The sequence below is a fragment of the Diabrotica undecimpunctata genome, chromosome 5 (assembly GCF_040954645.1).
Source record: "Diabrotica undecimpunctata isolate CICGRU chromosome 5, icDiaUnde3, whole genome shotgun sequence".
NCBI lineage: Eukaryota > Metazoa > Arthropoda > Insecta > Coleoptera > Chrysomelidae > Diabrotica > Diabrotica undecimpunctata.
In genome coordinates, this window is record NC_092807.1 from 161,925,686 (window position 1) to 161,944,625 (window position 18,940).

Genomic DNA, 18,940 nt, shown 5'->3' on the forward strand with positions numbered 1-18,940 from the left:
AAATACTATTTATTTAATTAAAATCATTTTCCCTACTTTTCATCTCTTGTTTCGAATGGGCACTTTTGGTCAATTACGTTAAAAAACATTAATTTAATTCATGTCTGTGAAAACGAAAATACAAATTATACAACCCTGAATCGTGCTTGTGTTCATCGTGGCATCGCTGCGCTTCTATCGTCCATAAGAAATACATGGCCCTACCTCCGCAATATTATTTTCTTAACGTGGAACGCTCTATAGTGTCCACTTGCCAAAATATAATAAAGTAAAAACAATAAAGAAGACAACAAGAAGCATGGAAAGACTTCAAAAAAGATGGGTAGATGACATAAGAGCAGTGGCAGGCAAACAGTGGATTAGATTGGCGCAACATAGAGAAAGATGGAAGCAATTGGGGGAGACCTACATTCCGGAGTGGATGGAAAATGGTTGACAAAGAGAATAACAATAAAACAAGAAGAATTACGTAAGTAGTTGTGTTGCTTCTGGTAAAATAAAAAAAATTAATACTATAAAAGCTTTATTGTAGTAGCATTAGTATGTACGATATAATAAAAAAATGGTTCAAACTTCGATATTTTGAATAAATGTTTTTATTTTAGTAAAACGCTTTCTGGATTCTGGATAGGCAGCGAGCATAAAGTCAGTTACAAATTGCTGCAATTGATCCCTAAAAAATATAAAATATTATCGGATAATTAAATTCGTTTAATAAATGTTGCTCTTACGTGATTTCATCTCCACATAATGTCTCCCTCCGTTTGTTCAATATAATTTCAAAGCAACATCCCATAGCCCAAACATCAGTTTTGTATGTGAACGTGAATGTGTCCGGTTCACGCCAGTTACCCCATTCCGGAGCCTTAAACATCGAAACCGGCACCTTCAAAATATAATAAAAATAATAGATTAAATATATATAAAGTACCTGGCCAAATTATTAGGTCAAGCAAGGAAAAATTTACTATATGAAGTTAGTTCTCTCATGATTACTAAAGAAAAATTACTAAAGAAAAAGAAATTTTGTCGGTTGGATAAAAATTGGATAGTGGAAAAAGTTGTGAAGTTTTTGTGATAGCAGCCAAGTAGTGCAAAGCAGATATTTTCAAACAATTTAAGTAAGTTTATTTTTTTAATACAACAAATTATCTGAGGCAAGGCTGTCGATGCCTTTTTAAGAGGCTACTAGACTTGGAGAGTTGTTAGCACCATTTGATTGTCATTGTTTTGCTGCCAAACCAGGAGAAGCAGAATTTTACGAAGAGAAAACCTTGTCAATTTGTAGATTAAATTTTGATATAAAATTTTCAAAAGTCATAGGGAGATAGAGGTGTTTTAAAAAGTTATCAGTTTTATGAATAAAAACAGTTATTAACTGTAAGAGATGCACTATGCAAATTAAGTCTCGTTAATTGGTTCTAGTACAAGTGCAACAAAAATACATAAAAATATGCCTAAAATAGTACAAATGAGTAATAAATAGTACTAAAATTAGTCAATTAAAAAAATACTTACCGACGACGACTGGTATTCACCATTGGAATTGCCCACATAAACAGCTTCACTAAACCCTCCTATTTTATATTCATTGTTATCGTTGTAAAGAAAATGCGTCAGTTCTAAATCTCTATGTAAAACTTTTTGAGAATGTACATACTCCATACCTGTTAATAGGTCGATTAATATTTTTTTTACGTTTTCTAGACTTAAATCAACTTTCTGGAAATAAAAAACAATAATTATAACCTACTATTATACTTAGTGGAAAGTGGTTAGAATAAATAATCTTTATCTGTGCGAGTTTGTTTTAGTTCCCCAATAAGTCGGAGTTTACTACTAATAAGAGATTCCTTCTGGAAATTTGGACCAGCAGTACCCAAAGGGTAACAAGAATACCATGGTATAAACTACTGACACCTAGCACTAGATCAGTGATTCTCAACCTGTGGGGCGCGCGCTATTGCTAGTGGGGGAGGGCGTGAGAATGTAAAGAAAACAACAACATTGGCTAATTTACTAAAATCTCAAAACAAAACAACATTCTGACAAAATAAAAAATAAAATGGAGTTCGGCCCTGATAGCGATCAAATCTACAACGTTATCAGCTGTCCCGAAATATAGTCATTTTAAATGGTAAAAACAAATCATAATTTAATATTTTATACCTCTACGACAAATTTAAGTGCATTAGTTAGTGCTGACAATATTATCTCAAGTGAGTAGCACTTCTTTTCGTATTATTTTTGTAACAATAACAAAATAACCTTTAAATAATACCTACGTAAAGAGATAACAAAAATTCCAGTTGGGTCTTGACCAGTTTTTTGGACCGGCCACAGGACCGGCTCAACTTCTGATCAAGAAAATTAATTAAAATGACTTCATACAACAATAATACTACACACAACTCCGTTAAACGCAATTACTCAGATGTCGTAAATTATTTTAAACATCCAACAAAACAACAAGCAATAGTCATTTCTAGCATTGAAGGCACAAAAATCCATGATTACGTCGTAGCTGTTGGATCACTGGTGGGTCCAATTAATGTACTTTTTGCCTCAAGAATTGCTAACAATAGGATATGCATATATCTCTCTTCAAAAAACACTGTTGATGCTCTTCTTCATTCTCATAAATATATCGAAATAAATGGATGTCAAGTCGATGTAAGAAGATTAATTTCTCCAGCCCAGAGACTTCTAATATCTAATGCATGTTCCTACAATCCCGAACGAAATAATTGAAGAAGAATTACAAAAACTTGGTATTCACACTGTATCTAAAATGACTTTTCTTCGAGTAGGTATGTCTGAAAGTGAGTACAGTCATGTTCTGAGCTTTAGAAGGCAATCATTCATTACACCCCTGGAAAATATGTCTATTCCTGACTCTTTTACCATAACTCATGATAATACTTCCTACCGAGTATTTCTCTTCATAGACGGATTCAGTTGCTCCAAATGTAAAACCATTGGTCATCAAGAATCAGAATGCGCTAACATTTCAAACCAAACTAATTCAACTACCCTCTTAGATTCAACTCAAACCACATCAACATTATCTAAACATCATCAACCTAATGATACCCTTTCAACTCCCCTCTCAAATTCAACTCTAATCACATCGTCATTATCTAATCCTAATGAACCTAATGATAAAATATCTCAATCTATGGAAACCGACCTCATCCAAAACATATCTAAAGAAAATCCAAACACTTCGTCTTCTTCTTCCAAAACAACATCACCGGCTGTAAATAGCACTGAAAATACTACGGAAACCGACATCATCCAAAACATATCTAAAGATAATTCAAACACGTCGTCTTCTTCTTCCAAAACAACAGCACCAGCTGTAAATAACACTGAAAATGCTACGACACCAGAAACATCAATAACCTTAAATAATGCAGTCAATTCTAAACAGCTAAAAAGACATAGCATATCATCTCCTGAAATTAACGATGACAACCCAAAAACCGACTCATCCGTTTTTAATACCCCTAAACAAAATAAACCAAAAAAGAAACCCAAAACTTCTTCCAAAACCCCCCGCGAAGATGTCATCCACTCCCTAGAATCCATCAAAGACAAAATCGAAAATAGATCACCTCCATTTATACTAAACTTTAATGAAATATGTGATTTTATGGAAAATGTTTTAAACTCTCATAACCCTGAATTAACTTCTAAAGATTATTCCAATGAACCAGAGGAACTAATTCAAATCCTTAATTTTGTTTATTGTTACACCCAAAATTCTAGGTTAAGAAATAATATCACCCGACTAAAGAAAAAAATAAACCCTAACCCTTCTTCAGCTGACGAAACTGACGAATCGTCACTAGTTGAAAAATAATTAACGGATGACTAATTCATTTATAGTGCAATGGAACATAAATGGGTTTTATACCCATTATGAACAGTTAAAACTACTAATCGGCGAGCTTTCCCCTTTAATTCTTTGTCTTCAAGAAACCCACTTTAAAGAAAATAACATAAATTTAAAAATTTTTCAATGTTTTAATAAAAATCGAATAGCTCAACAAGCTAGTGGTGGAGTAGCTATTTTCACCAGAACTGATTTGGAAGCTAAACCGATTGCGCTAAGTACTAATCTTGAAGCTGTAGCAGTCTCTATTACCTATCATAAAAAGATTAACATATGTAACATTTATTTACCACACCCTAGTAATCTAGATATGCACGAATTAAATAATCTTATAGACCAAATTCCACATCCTAAATTAATTTTAGGAGATATGAACTGCCACCACCCGGCATGGGGAAGTCACAAAACTGATAAATACGGTAACTTATTGAAAAACCTAATTGATTGTTCTGATTTATTGTTACTTAATACAGGGAATCCAACTAGATTTAATTCTTATAACGGTTCATTTTCCGCCATTGATATATCCTTATGCAGTCAATCACTCTCAACTACATTGTCATGGAACACTTTGAACTCATTATATAATAGTGACCACTTTCCAATTTCTATAACATCAGATCACATTCATCCCCTTGATTTCCCAATATATCAGTCCTGGAAATTAAAAAATGCAAATTGGGCATCCTATCAATCCTATATCAATAATAAACTTGAAAACTTCCATTTAACCAATGATATAAACTATGATATCACCTCTTTAAATAATATTATTATAGAAGCAGCTTTAGAAAATATAGGAAAGACAAAACCCTGTAAAAGGCAACCCGTACCTTGGTGGAATAGTGAAATTGCAAAAGCACTCTCATCTTGTAAACATGCCTTTAATAAACTTAAAAAACATAATACAGACGAAAACTTACTTAATTTTAAAAAACTCAGAGCTTATGAAAAAAAGCAAAAAAGATACTTGGAAAGACTACGTATCGTCCATAAATTCATCAACACCTTTACAGGTTATTTGGTCTAAAATTCGGAAACTTAAAGGTACCTACTCCTTTAGGCATATCAATGCACTAACATATAATAATGAGATCATCACCTGTAAAAAAGCTATTGGTGAAACCTTAGCCGAAGTTTACCAAGAAAATTCTAGCGACCAAAATATAACGCCGGAATTCTTATTACATAAGCAAAATATAGAATCATTCGAAATCGTTGATAAGGAATCTGGTGATCCATTAAATGCTACCATAACTCTTCAAGAACTAGAATACTCTATTGTAAACTCCAAAAACACATCCCCAGGGCATGATGATATTCCACCAATATTCATAAAACACCTACCTTTCAGAGCAAAAATAATATTGTTAGATTTATTCAATACCTGTTTTTTAAATCATAAATTTCCAAAACTCTGGTCTCAGTCAATAACTATTCCCATTATTAAACCCAATAAACCCAAAGATATACCCTCATCGTACCGTCCTATTTCTCTTACATGCAGCATGTGCAAAATACTGGAAAAAATTCTAAATCTCCGTCTAATATGGTATTTAGAAACAAAAGATCTCCTTACCCCATTTCAGAGTGGTTTTCGCAAGGGACGGTCTACATTAGATAATCATATTTCACTGCAAACCTCAATCAATGAAGCCTTTGCAAACAATCAGAAGTTGATTGCAATATTTTTTGACATAACCCAGGCTTTTGATAGGACATGGAAACACTCTATATTAGCAACACTTAATAATTATGGAATTCAAGGTAACATGCTTGCTTTTATAAAAAAATTTTTAAGTAATCGTTCTATACAAGTTAGAATAAATGGAATCATAAGTTCTCCAAAAACGCTAGATAATGGAATCCCTCAAGGATCCATTTTAAGTCCAACCCTATTTTTAGTGGCTTTTAATAGCATCATAAATGTAATCAGAGCTCCTATTAAAGCTAGCATTTACGCGGATGATATTGTTATTTACACCAAATCTAATAACTTAGTTTCAGCAACAAATATATTACAACTTATGTTAAATCGACTTCAAAATTGGGCATTACAAACCGGATTCGATTTTTCTGCAGAAAAAACTCAATACGTAATTTTTAGTAAAAATAACACTCACCATACAATTAATTTAAGATTAAATGATTTACCTATAAAACAGTCAACAGAAGTAAGTTTTTTAGGCCTAACTTTCGATAAAAAATTAAATTGGAATGTGCATATTAATAAATTACAACAAGCATGCCAAAACCGGTTAAACATACTTAAAATGTTATCTAATAAATTTTGGGGTGCCGACTGTAAAACATTAATTAACCTTTACAAATCACTTATTAGAAGTAAATTAGATTACGGTTGCATATCTTACGGTGCTGCAAGCAAAACTGCTTTAAAAAAACTAAATAGCATACAATCTACAGCTTTGAGATTAGCACTGGGTGCCTTCAGAACTAGTCCTATTAGTAGCTTACAAGTTTTAGCGAGAGAACCACCTCTATATATTAGACGCCAACAACTATCCCTAAACTATATAGGGAAAATATCAGCACAGAAACAACATCCAGTATTCTCCCAAATTTGCCATCCGAATATTGGTTCTACAAAACCAACTAAAAATAGTACTCCCCTTATAGAACGAATAAAATCTTCTAACTTTGATATGGATAAGCTAAATCGATCTCTACAAGTCAGTGTAAATTTTCCTCCATGGATAATCCAACCACTTACCATTGATTTAACCCTCACAAAATACCCCAAATCAACTACAAATCCGATTTTCATTAAACACTTGTACTCCGAAGTGATATCTCATTATCCTAATCATCTCCAAATTTTCAGTGATGCCTCTAAAGCTCATGACGGACATGCTGCTGCATACTACTGTAAATACACTACTCACACTATATCCATACCTACAAATTGCTGCATCCTCACAGGCGAGACCACAGCCATTTTGGAAGCCTTAATTTTCTTCAAAACGCGTAGTGAGAATAAATGTGTCATTATCACTGACTCATTAAATGCTCTATTAGGTGTAAAACAAATATACCCTACAAATCCAATATTTCGGGCTATAAAAAATGAGATAAATGTAATCCAATCAACTCGAAAAGAAGTAGCATTTATCTGGGTACCGTCGCATGTAGGAATAGCTGGAAATGAGAAAGTGGACAACCTAGCAAACACAAGTCGAATAAACTCACAATACACAACCAAATCAAGAAATTACCCCTACTCCGATCTTAAAAGCCTAATTAAAGACCACTGTATGAACATATGGCAAGACTACTGGAAAGATTCAGGAACCAAACTATATGAGATTTATCCCCTTGTGAAGACCATCTTGAAAAATCCATCCAATAGAAGGGATCAAGTAATAATTAACCGACTAAGAATTGGACACACTGCACTGACCCATAGATTCTTAATCAACAAAGAACCTTTTCCAACCTGCAGAAACTGTTCTCTCCCATTGACGGTGAAGCATATTCTGACTGGTTGCCAGTACCACGAAGAAACAAGAAGAAAATATGGAATCTCAGATGACATCAAAACCACCTTAACCATAAACACTGACCATGTAATAAATTATTTAAAAGATTTACGTTTATATACATATATTTAATGTAAATAAAATGAACTTTTGTGTACGTTACTCCACTAATAACCCTTCGTGGTTGATGTGGATTATGTTTTTTCTAAATAAAAAAAAAATAAATAAAATACACATGAACACTGATAAAGAGGTACAATTATTATAAAGAGAACTAAATACTAAATTATCAACAAGTTTAATGTATATATTAGTGACTTCCTTGGGCCTGTTTTGCAGAGCAAAGTTTATCAAAACAGGGTATAATATTAGAAATAAACGCTCTCAGTTCTTTTTCTATATTTTGTTGCGATCTATATTTGGTCTTCAAAGCACCCATCGCTGAAAATCCTGTTTCGCAAAGGTAGGATGTTGAAAACGGTAATAGTATACGGAAAGCTCTGGTTTTCAGCGCAGAAAACGCATCATTTATCACTGACCAAAATTGAAAGAGGGATTTATCTGTCTGTTGATTTCGGCATTTGTCGTGAACTCTATAAAGGTTTCTTCTTCGACAGTAGAGAGCCCTTAGGGTGTAATTTGAAATGGATTCCTAACCCACTAACGTAACTACGTATTAGTTGGTCGTCGGCAAAAAAATATCTTTTAAAATTTTTTGTCAGCATCGCTAAATGACTTTCAATAGTTACAAAAACAACTTTCACGTAGACCTAGTCTAGTTTGTGTTAATAAAAATGTCTTGATGGGTCCCTAGACAAGAAACGAGTGGCCATGTTTTTATCCCTATCCTATCCTTAATAATAATAATAAAAAAAAAATACAAATATTCTGTGGCAAATAGACAAGTTCTAATGCCATCCACTATCTACACACACACACAACTTTCACGTATTGTTCTTTAACCTTGTAAGTTTTAATATATTCACATCCAAATTTGAAAAAAATTTCTAGGTTTTTTTGCTTTTAATTTCTGCTCTACAATTCCAATTTTCTACAAAAAGCATTAACTTTATCACTCGTACCCAATATATGTGTATTGGCTCCTTGAAACTGAAGGTTCAAAATATTTAGTTTCTCTCATATGTCAACCAAGTAGCTCAATTTCATCAAAAATAAACAATCGCAAAACTTCTTGGCTAGCGGTATATTTTCTTCTTCTAGAAAAATGGCGATTTCATGTTTTAATTCAAAAACAGGATTGGAAACTTTTGTTTTACAAGCGCTTGTAGACTTTGATATTTTTCGGACATTGCACGAGCACCATCGGTGCATATTCCGACGCAATTCTTCCACTCCATTTTTGCTTCGTTTATATGATCATTTAAGATAGCAAACAATGCGAGCGATGTTGCTTTCAATTCTATTGGTTTGCAGAAAAGTAGTTCTTCTACCACTGATGCCAGTCACAAAATCTAACGTATGCAATAAAATGAGCATCTTTATTGCTATCTGTTGCCTCATCAAGATGAATCGAAAACAGCTTGTCGCGCAACTTACCGAGTAGCTGATCCTGTACATCTTCAGTTATATCACCAATTCGACGGGCAACAGTATCATTTGATGGAGGTGTAGACTTTTTTGGAGAAACATAGTTTCTACAATTTGAATTGCAGCTGGCAAAATAGTGTGAGGTTTTTTACATCTGGCTATTTGATATGAGACTTTATAAGAGGCAAGTAAGGCTTTTTCATTCACATTCAAAGTTGTTTTTACATGATTTTTGCTTTTCATGTGACTTTAATTTTAACTCGAAGAATTCTCGGGGTTTGTTAATATACTCATTATGAAGCGTTTCCAAATGTCTTTTAAGTTAATCAGGTTTCATAAAGTCGGCCGCTAAAATCTTTGAGCAAATAATACATAGAAGCCTTTCTTCTTCATTTACTTCATTAAAAGTAAACCCAAAATTTAAGTATTTTTGAGAATATTTGCTTGGTTTTATTTTTGGAACCACTCTCGCCTGTGCGATTGTTGATGCTTCACTGGTATCTAATGCTCGCTTAGCCCAGTTAAAAATTTATCCATGATTTTGTATAAATTTATATTTACCTACTGCTTGGAATATCTTATAGTACCGTTAACTGCAATTAGCACGCAAACTAGAACATACACGTTCACAATCAATTTAATAGGTGCAGAAGGACTGACTAAACTGACTCGACAGGTCGCGGCATATTATAGTGCACGTATAGTTTCCTGTACGTAGTAGCGTTTTCACTCCAGCAATTGGGCTGCGCGTTCACATTTTCATACATAGAACGTTTCAGTTTGGTTCGGTGAAGATATGATCTCGCTTTTCTCGACAAAATTATGTGCAATTGCTCTTCTTTTTAACGATGAAGAATGAAAAACTGTGTTAAAAAGAAGGTTTGAAGTACATCCAATGCTAAGAGAAAGGAAGAAGGAATGCGAATACTGGACTTTATCCAGAGAATTAATTGATGACGATGAAAAATATTATGGATATTTTAGAATGAATAGAATTCAGTTTAAATATGTTTTAAATTTAATTTCACCTTCAGTTAAAAAACAAAATACTACATTTAACGAAGCCATACATATCAAATCAAAAAATATTTTAAAAAAGAAGAGGTATCACTTCCGTACAAAAGTCCTAATTGGTTATCACTTCCGTGATTAATTGTCACAAAGCAATAAAAACACATGCATAAATGACAAAATAGCCTCGAAAATTATTTTTTTAAATACTCTGTATCAAAATCAAACAAACACCTAAATAAACAACTGGGGAAAAACGACGGACATCTAATTCACATTATCCTTACCAACCGGTTACGACTCGTTACGTAGCCGTCGGCATCAGTAAAATATTGTTTGCGAATATACTGAACGGAAACGTTAAGTGTCTGAAACGCTATGTTTCGGACAGTGTGCGTTGTTCATATTTAAAACCATTTAAATTATATTTTTCGGAAAGTAAACGCTATGTGCTGGAAACGCAACGTGCACGATAATATGCCACGACCTTATACTGATCTCGGTCAGATCTGAGTAGTGAGGAGAGGAAATGCACGCAGACAGACGATCGAGAATATTCAAAATATCGGTACTTCTCGCGAAGAAAGGCGATAGGTTATTGATATGTGTTGCTCATATCAATAAATTTATTTATTCTTGGTAATATGGTAATTACAGTAAGATTTTACTATTTTTTTTTTCAAAGTTTTTTGTCAAAATACTCAAGGTATATTATTATTGCATAGATATATTGTTATTGTACGAGAGGGGGCGCAGTAAAAATAATTATGGAAAATTGGGTCGCAAATGGTAAAAGGTTGAGAAACGCTGCAGTAGAGTAGGTATAAAATAGATATAAAATGATCAAACACGAAAATGTTCGGGGCACCTTTACTACTGGAACTCTGTGCAATACCTTATACAAGACGTCAGTTGAAGGATGCTAAGAGATTCACTCTCATGCACTAAGCTACAGCCAAACAACACCAAGGGCTCTATACATTGATGATCTGCGATAGCATAGTATTCGACTTATTATAACATTTCCAAACCTAATATAGAAAAGGGTTGAGAAAAAAACGCACACTTCGTCAATACACATCGTAGAAAAAAAATAAACATACATACCTTATTCTTCAGGCCTTCTTCTAAATCAAACAAGTTCATATATTCTAATATAATTAGTTTCCGGTTTGGTTCATAACCCAATAACTCTATTATGTTGGGATGCTTAAGTTGAGCCAGCATGACACCTTCTTTTTCTGTATATTTATCACGATTACGAGTAAACTTAATAGCTGCTTCTCGTTTAACATTATTTTTGGAAATTACTCCTTTTAATTTCCTTGATTTTAAAACGTCATTATAGTAAACAAAAAAATCTAAAACGACATTTTCTTACATGAAGTATATTATTAGTTTTGGTAGTACCTAAAGTTTAAACTTTGTAAAAATCAAAATAATATGTAATTAGTGTTTCTCATTTCGGCCAAAGCTCGAAAAATACCACCCTTTTTAGCAGACGATTTTTAAAATTGAAAATTATTCCTAGGGTAAAAGCCACGTCAACTTCTCTAGACGTATTATTCTACATCTAACAACATTGAAGGTAAGCGGGTTAAGAGCTTATTTATATTTAGGTTTGTGGATTTAATATTGTATTTGATATTTCTACAGTAGGTTAAGTTTTAAATTATATATATATATATATATATATATATATATATATATATATATATATATATATATATATATATATATATAATTTAAAAATATTTGAATCATTTCTGTAGGGCATAAAGAATTATTTCTTATTTTATTAGGAATTATTTTTTATTTTCAATAAGAGTATATTTTTTGTTTTATTTTTTTAAAGAAATACGCTTTTATTTTTAATTCAACCTGAAAAAATTATTCACATACAACCGATACAAATGCACCGCCTTATATAGGTCAGTATATTTTTATCCAGTTTATGTTATAAGAAATGAACCGGGTATATGTAAGGAAAACAAAAATCGACGGACGGAGATGCATAACCCATGCATTGTTATGTGTTACAAAATGGTTTTCTCATTTTCTGTCTAGGAATCTGGATGTCGGAGGGGATCGGAGAAATTACCGAGATTCGTACGAGGCAATGTTACCGATTTTAACGCTTTATGTAGTTTCAAATATCAAATCCAAAACTTAACGTACTGTATATAATTAATAAAGACAATTAAAAGGGTAAATCGTCCAGATTACTTGGATTTTAAGTCGTTAAATCACAAAGATGTTACGTCATTGTAATACTAGTGAATAACTATTCAATATATTTTGCCATGCAAATCTTGAAATAATTAAAAAATTAGGTAAATTTGTTGCCAAAGATAACAATAACATAAGACTAACAATAACTGTTTTTTGACGTCACGTATATTCATAATCTCGATCTGTGTATAAGTTACTTTGAAATTGATCTTGTCATGTAAAAGATACCTCCAACACATTTAATCTACAATATAATTTATTGTTTACAAAGCAATAAAGTTAATGAAATGTGCTCCGTTGACGGAAAATCGTAATAGTTTTGTTTTCATGCAATAGTTCTTCAATAGTCCAGATCTTTATTTAAAGTAAGATATTCTAATACACTCCAATTCAATTCCAGGTTTCAAAGAATTTGAATATAGTTTTACTGTGATCCCTTATTCCTAAAAATAATTTATGATAATTTTTAAACATAAAACTATAACAAATGTTCAAAAACTCAATATTTTGTACTAAACAGTGTTTTAATCGATTGTAAAACTCTCGTTTAACATTAGTAAGAACGCGTAGCGTTATTTTTGAATACTATTTAATGATTTGCATTTTTTAGTGCTTTAATATCTGTAAATTTTTGGTCAGAATAGATTTTAGATTTTGATGTTCCCAGATATAATAATCGTTTGGAGCTAGATCTTCCGATCTTGGAAGCCACTTAATGTTATAGTTAGGTCCAATCAAACACTTTTGAAGGAATTGCTTAACCTCCCAGTTATTATGCGCAGGACAAATTTTTTCTTCATCTGGAGCTATTTCTGCATGTCTCGGTAAAATCTCTTCTTGTAGCAAGTCTAAAAACTTTTTAAATTAAAATTTTTCCCACAGAAAAATGGTCCAACAATATTGTGTCTAAATATTCCTAACCAGACATTTATTTATCGACGATATTTATTATGACTTTCAATAATATTGTCAGACTTTCTTGTCGACCAAATCCTATAATTTTGAACATTTAGTTCATTATTTAATGTAAATGTACATTCATCACTAAACAAAATATTTTTTAAAAATTTTCTGTCTGCATTAGTCCTCTCTAAAATTGTATAACAAAATTCCGCTGGTCTCTCAGCATCTCCTCTTAGCTCTTGATGACATTGAAACGAAATATGAACGAAATTTATTCCCTTTTAAAATTTTTAAAACCATGGAATTATGAATATTAAACTGGTCTGCAATGATCCGAGAACTTATTCTGAATAAAACATTTTTATTATTGCTACTTTCTCCTCAACTGAATACATTTTTTAATCAACTCTATTGTTTTTTAAAAAATAAATCACAAAATAAAAATGTTGGCCAAATATCAGAAACATCAATATGACCAAACGCAACACGTCATACACATTCTTGTATTGTGAATTGGTGGCTTGAAATATGAATTATATTTTTGCAAAATTTTGGAATACGTTTAATTCGTAGAACAATTCTAACATTTCTTTTCGATAAGGATTTCAGTCCTCTACAAATAGTTTCCCATGACTTTTGGTGTAAAATAATTAGGGAAGCAGGAATTCAACAATTTAGAATTTTCCATTTTACTATGCCCCCTTTAACAATTCACCACCCTGTATAAAAAATTTTATGGTTCTAAAAATATAATACGTTTTAAATAAAATAATACGTTTTGAAAAAAAAAATTACCTGTGTCACTATCTATTTCAGAATCGCTTTCATTCATGAAATATAAAGCTATTGGTACTCGTGACTTACGATCTAAAACCAAATAATAAATAATCATATAGTTATTATTTTATACAATTAGAATTTTACAATTTTACTTAAAAATAAGCTTATTTTTATCTTTTTATGTTCCGATTTCCAGCTCGTAAATTATTGTCAAAATACAAAACATTAATAAATTAAAGAAATTTTGTTTTTGATACTTAGTAAAAAAATTCTTCTAATAATTTAATCTTATCTGACTCATTCATATTGATTATTCAGACATATTTTACATTTTAAAGTAGATGACTTTAACACGATATTGTTAATATTTTTGAGATGCGTTCCTGGGACGGCTTTATTGTAAGATAGTTCATTCGATTACATGAAATAAACTTTAACTTAAGGGTACTTTTACTTTCTAAATTGGAAAAAAATACATTTTTTAAATATTAAACAAAAAAAGCTATTATATTTATGGTCATAATTTTTTCTATTCATTGGATCTCATACCTCAAGGATCTCTATTTTTTTATTATACCTCAAATCCTTGGATTTGAAGTAAAATAAAAAAAAAAATTTTTGACACTTAGTTACACTTATAATAATAAATCTTTAAAAAGTTATTTGTTTTATATTTTTAAGGCCTTTATATGCGATTTTATAAAAAGTTCGAAAAAGTGCTTGTTTTGGGGGAGAATTTATCTCTGTACTAAAAAGGTAGGGTTGTTTTTTTTTAAACTTTTTAGAGGTTTATTTAGTACTCGTATAAGTAGATAAAGTATCCAAAAACAATTGAAGGGGTCAGTGCAAAAAGTAGCTAAGTCCCTATTTTTCTAGAATTGAGTTAAGTAGCGACATCTATATAAAATTCAAGACTTCACTAAACATACATCAAGAGGAAGAACAGGAAAAACATGGAGAAAATATATATTTTGGGGTGTACCTACCGGTAGAGGGCCCCAAAATTGATGAAACATTGCAAGCAATTAACAAATTGAAGAACGGAAAAGCTCCAGGCTCTGACAGTATACTGGTTGAATTCCTTAAGTATGGAGGAGAAACTCTACATAGACAAATACACAAACTAATAACACTTGGAACGAAGAGAAAACCAACAAAATGGCAAGAACGTGTAATAATCCCCATCCATAAAAAGGGAGACAAAACCGAGTGCTCTAATTATAGAGGCATCTCCCTACTTAATACGGCATATAAAATCTTATCGAACATCCTATTAAGTAGGCTGACACCATTTGTAGAAAATTTCATGGGGGAATACCAAGCCGGCTTCAGAAAACATAGATCGACCATAGATCAGATCTTTACTCTAAGACAGCTGCTTGAAAAAGGATGAGAATTCAATAGAACTATCCATAATCTCTTCATAAATTTCCGGCAAGCGTACGACAGCATTAAAAGGAATCAGATGTGGAATGCAATGGCAGTACTTTCAGTTCCAAAAAAACATATCCAGCTTGTTAAGTTATGTGTGAATAGCTGTAGATCCAGAATACGGATAGGTAACAAACTCTCAGAATCTTTCGAAATAAGCAGTAGCTTGAAACAAGGAGATATGCTGTCACCTCTCCTCTTTAATATCATTCTGGAGAAAGTAGTAAGAGCAGCACAACTTAAAACAGAATACTGACAGTAAATGGACCACAATTACTACTAGCATACGCAGATGACACTGACATTGTAGGAAACACAGTCACCAATGTGAAGGAGACTTTTAATAAATTGGAGGTAGACGCTAAGAAAACTGGTTTAAGGGTAAACGAAGAAAAAACCAAATACATGTGCATCAACAGACAAAAGGGACGAGATAGAATAGGGCAAAATGTTACAATAGACCCATATAACTTTGAAAGAGTGAAGATTTTTAAATATCTCGGAGCAACAATCACTGCAGATAACGATATCGCGGAAGAGATTAAAGGAAAGGCAAACAGATGTATGTAGAGCCTCCACAATACTATTAAATCTAAAAGCCTAACATAAACATCAAAGATTAGAATATATAAAACGGTGATTAGAGCGGTGCTCATGTATGGGTGTGAGACGTGGACCCTGACCAAAGAAACTGGATGAAGAAAACTGGATGTTTTGAGAGGAAAATCCTCAGAAGAATCTTTGGGCCTTATCACAACATTAATAGCAACCAATACCGAATGAGAACAAATGCTGAGGTCAAGCAGATGTATAGAGCGAGCGATATAGTCCAAGAGATTAAATCCCAACGTCTAAGATGGCTGGCCATGTCCATAGACTCCCTAATAACCGCCTTGCCAAGTTAATATGAGAGGAAGCCCCACAGGAAGAAGGCCCTTAGGACGTCCACGAATGCGATGGAGAGACAATATATGGTCAGATCTAAGAACAATGGGACTACCCACTGACCCAACTATTATGGACGACCGTTCAAGATGGAAGCAAGTTGTGTAGTCAGCTAAAACCCACCCTGGGTTGTAGTGCTACGAGAAGAAAAAGATCTATATAAAATTATGTGTACTATAAGCTGGCGAAGTCAGATTTCTAATAAAAAGTGTTTTACTGGGTAAAATTCCGCATCTTAAAATTTTAATCAATCATAATTTCAGTACAAGAAGTTGCTAAGTGTCAAAAAGTATCCAAGTCTATGGACTTAACAACTTGTTGCTACTGACACGGGGATTCACAACTTACAAGTTTGTTGATGAAATAGATTCACGTGTAACTTTAATCTGTGAATTTTGTGGAATCATACGAAAGTATCGTAGAGAAAAATATCTGATTTTGGTAAGAATATTTTCCATATTATTTATGACATTATATTAAAAATAAATAAGAAGTTTAAATACATGAGAAATACAATATTAAACAATAAGCATAGCTTATTAAATTAAATCTTTCAAACACCTATACCTCAGAAACATAAAAATGTGACTTAGCACTTTTTGCACTGACCCCTTTAATTGGTTTACTGAGATTGGTATAGTAGATTTTAAAAAAATCATCTCCCAGTTTTGAAAAATGCGATTTCGAGAAGATCGTGTTTTTACTGTAATTTTATGAAATAAAATAGCCACCTTTATAATTTTTACCTCTAATCGGCGATTCCTGGTGCATATTGGGTGCTCTGACTGTCCAGTGAAAGCTATAAATGATCGGTCAAAGCTTTTTTCATAACTTTATCCTCTTTTGATGTTTCTTTGCTCCTTCTATTGGCTTGGGCAACAAGCTTCGTAGTTATTTTCCAATTTTTATTTTACCCAATTTTGCCGAGGAAATAAGTAATTCAGAATTGTTTTTTGCAGTAAGCTGATTACCTTTGAATTTTTTTTTCATATTATACTTATATCAATGTGTCCCCTTACTTCGACCGCCTTTTAAATGACCACCAGATAATGGCATTTTTTCTGATTTTCAAAACAATAATAATTTTCGATAAATTTCAATAATATATAACAAGTTTTGGGAAGCAATTATCGAGTTGCAGCGCAGAGTTGCACTGCGGGGCGCGCAGTGAATTGTATTTGGAGCCTCTAAGAACTAAATTTTCGGAGACATTTCTACAGAACATCGCTCCTGCTCGCTCCTATAACCTCCTTATCTTAACCTATTTTTACAGAACCCTAATCAACTGGAGTTTCTAGAAAATGAAGGTTATAGACGTATGGTGTCAAAAGTATATAAATATTATTATGGTTCTAAAAATATCACACGTTCTAAACAAAGGAAATTTACTTAGAAAAAAGAAATATTTACCTCTGTCCGTATATACTTCAACATCATTTTCATCTACGAAATATGAAGATATTAGTTCTTTCGACTCACAATCTAAAACCAAATAATAAATCAACCTATAATTATTTACTAAGACATGACTATGTGTATTTTTTTTATACAAATATTTATAGATATATTTTAGTAAAAGCTAACGTCACTGACAATCAATACACGTTCTATCAAACGACACACCGTAGTTGTAAATATTCATTCATACATTTTTTTACTAAAAAAATTTAATTCTATGTCTGTATTATCCAAATAATGTATTTGCTATGACTCGCTATCGTATTCTAAAGGGTACAACCGGATAAGAATGGCAAAATTGTCTCAGGGGAAAATTTTAGGGTATTCGACATCACAAAAGATGAAGATTCGCCAAATTTTAGCGCAAAATATTGACACAGTACTGTTTTGAACATGGAAATGTTAAAATACTCTTAATTCTTTTTTCCTGATGAAGCTAACAAACAATTAGCGAAGTATATAGAGATATAAAGACAATAAAGGAGTTTTATTTACAAATAATATACCTATATTGTAGAGTACGACCGTTAGTTAAATTTAAAATATATTCAATAGGTGAATTGCATAGGTTTGATCTGTCAATTATTGGCAAATAAAAGACGTTAACTACTTCATTGATTTACTAAGATACCTTTCTCTTTTATTATTATTTTTTAAAAGCATCCTCAGTTCTCTACAAAAAGTAATAATAAGAATATTAAAACGATATATAAGTAAAAACGAATATGGTTCATACTTACAAAGCAATTTGTAGGTTTTTATGATGTTATGAAAACTCCTAGATAACTTAACATTAAAACTTAATAAACCAAACACAAAAAAAAACTGTATGCGAGCACTACTGTTCATTTATTTAATTTTTGGTGAATTTTTTTGCATGTTCGAAGGTGGTCCTCAGAATGAACTTGACCAAAACTAAGTTTATGACAAATATGGTCCCCAATAACCATTTAACTATTCAAGACAAAGTGGTAGAACTGGTGAAGAAATATATGTATTTGGGTCATGAAATAAGAATCAGCAGAGATAACCAAACATGCGAAATCCAAAGACGAATTACTTTAGCGTGGGCAGCTTTTAGAAAACTGCGAGACACATTTAGGACCAACATACCAATTAGCCTCAAAAGAAAAGTATTTGACCAATGCGTACTATTCCACCCCATAGGTCATGACCTATGGGGTGGAAACTATGACTCTAACCAAGACTACGGCTTCGAAATTGAGAGTGGCACAGA

General features: G+C 32.2%; 1 protein-coding gene across 2 annotated transcripts in view; it reads right to left on the reverse strand.

Annotated features, from left to right (window-relative positions):
- Nucleotides 1-510: 510 nt before the first annotated feature.
- LOC140440877 (uncharacterized) overlaps nt 511-18,940 on the reverse strand; it is a 33,291-nt gene continuing 14,861 nt past the window's right edge. The window contains exons 4-9 of one of the 2 annotated variants that reach the window (XM_072531239.1): nt 17,656-17,727; nt 13,885-13,956; nt 11,062-11,315; nt 1,522-1,722; nt 732-886; nt 511-673 (exon numbers count right to left, since the gene is read on the reverse strand). In XM_072531239.1, coding sequence (XP_072387340.1) covers nt 568-673; nt 732-886; nt 1,522-1,722; nt 11,062-11,315; nt 13,885-13,956; nt 17,656-17,727 — 860 coding nt within the window. In that variant the 3' untranslated portion in view covers nt 511-567. Of the gene's footprint in view, nt 674-731; nt 887-1,518; nt 1,723-11,061; nt 11,316-13,884; nt 13,957-17,655; nt 17,728-18,940 lie in introns of both variants that reach the window. The other variant, XM_072531238.1, reaches the window with a different exon arrangement.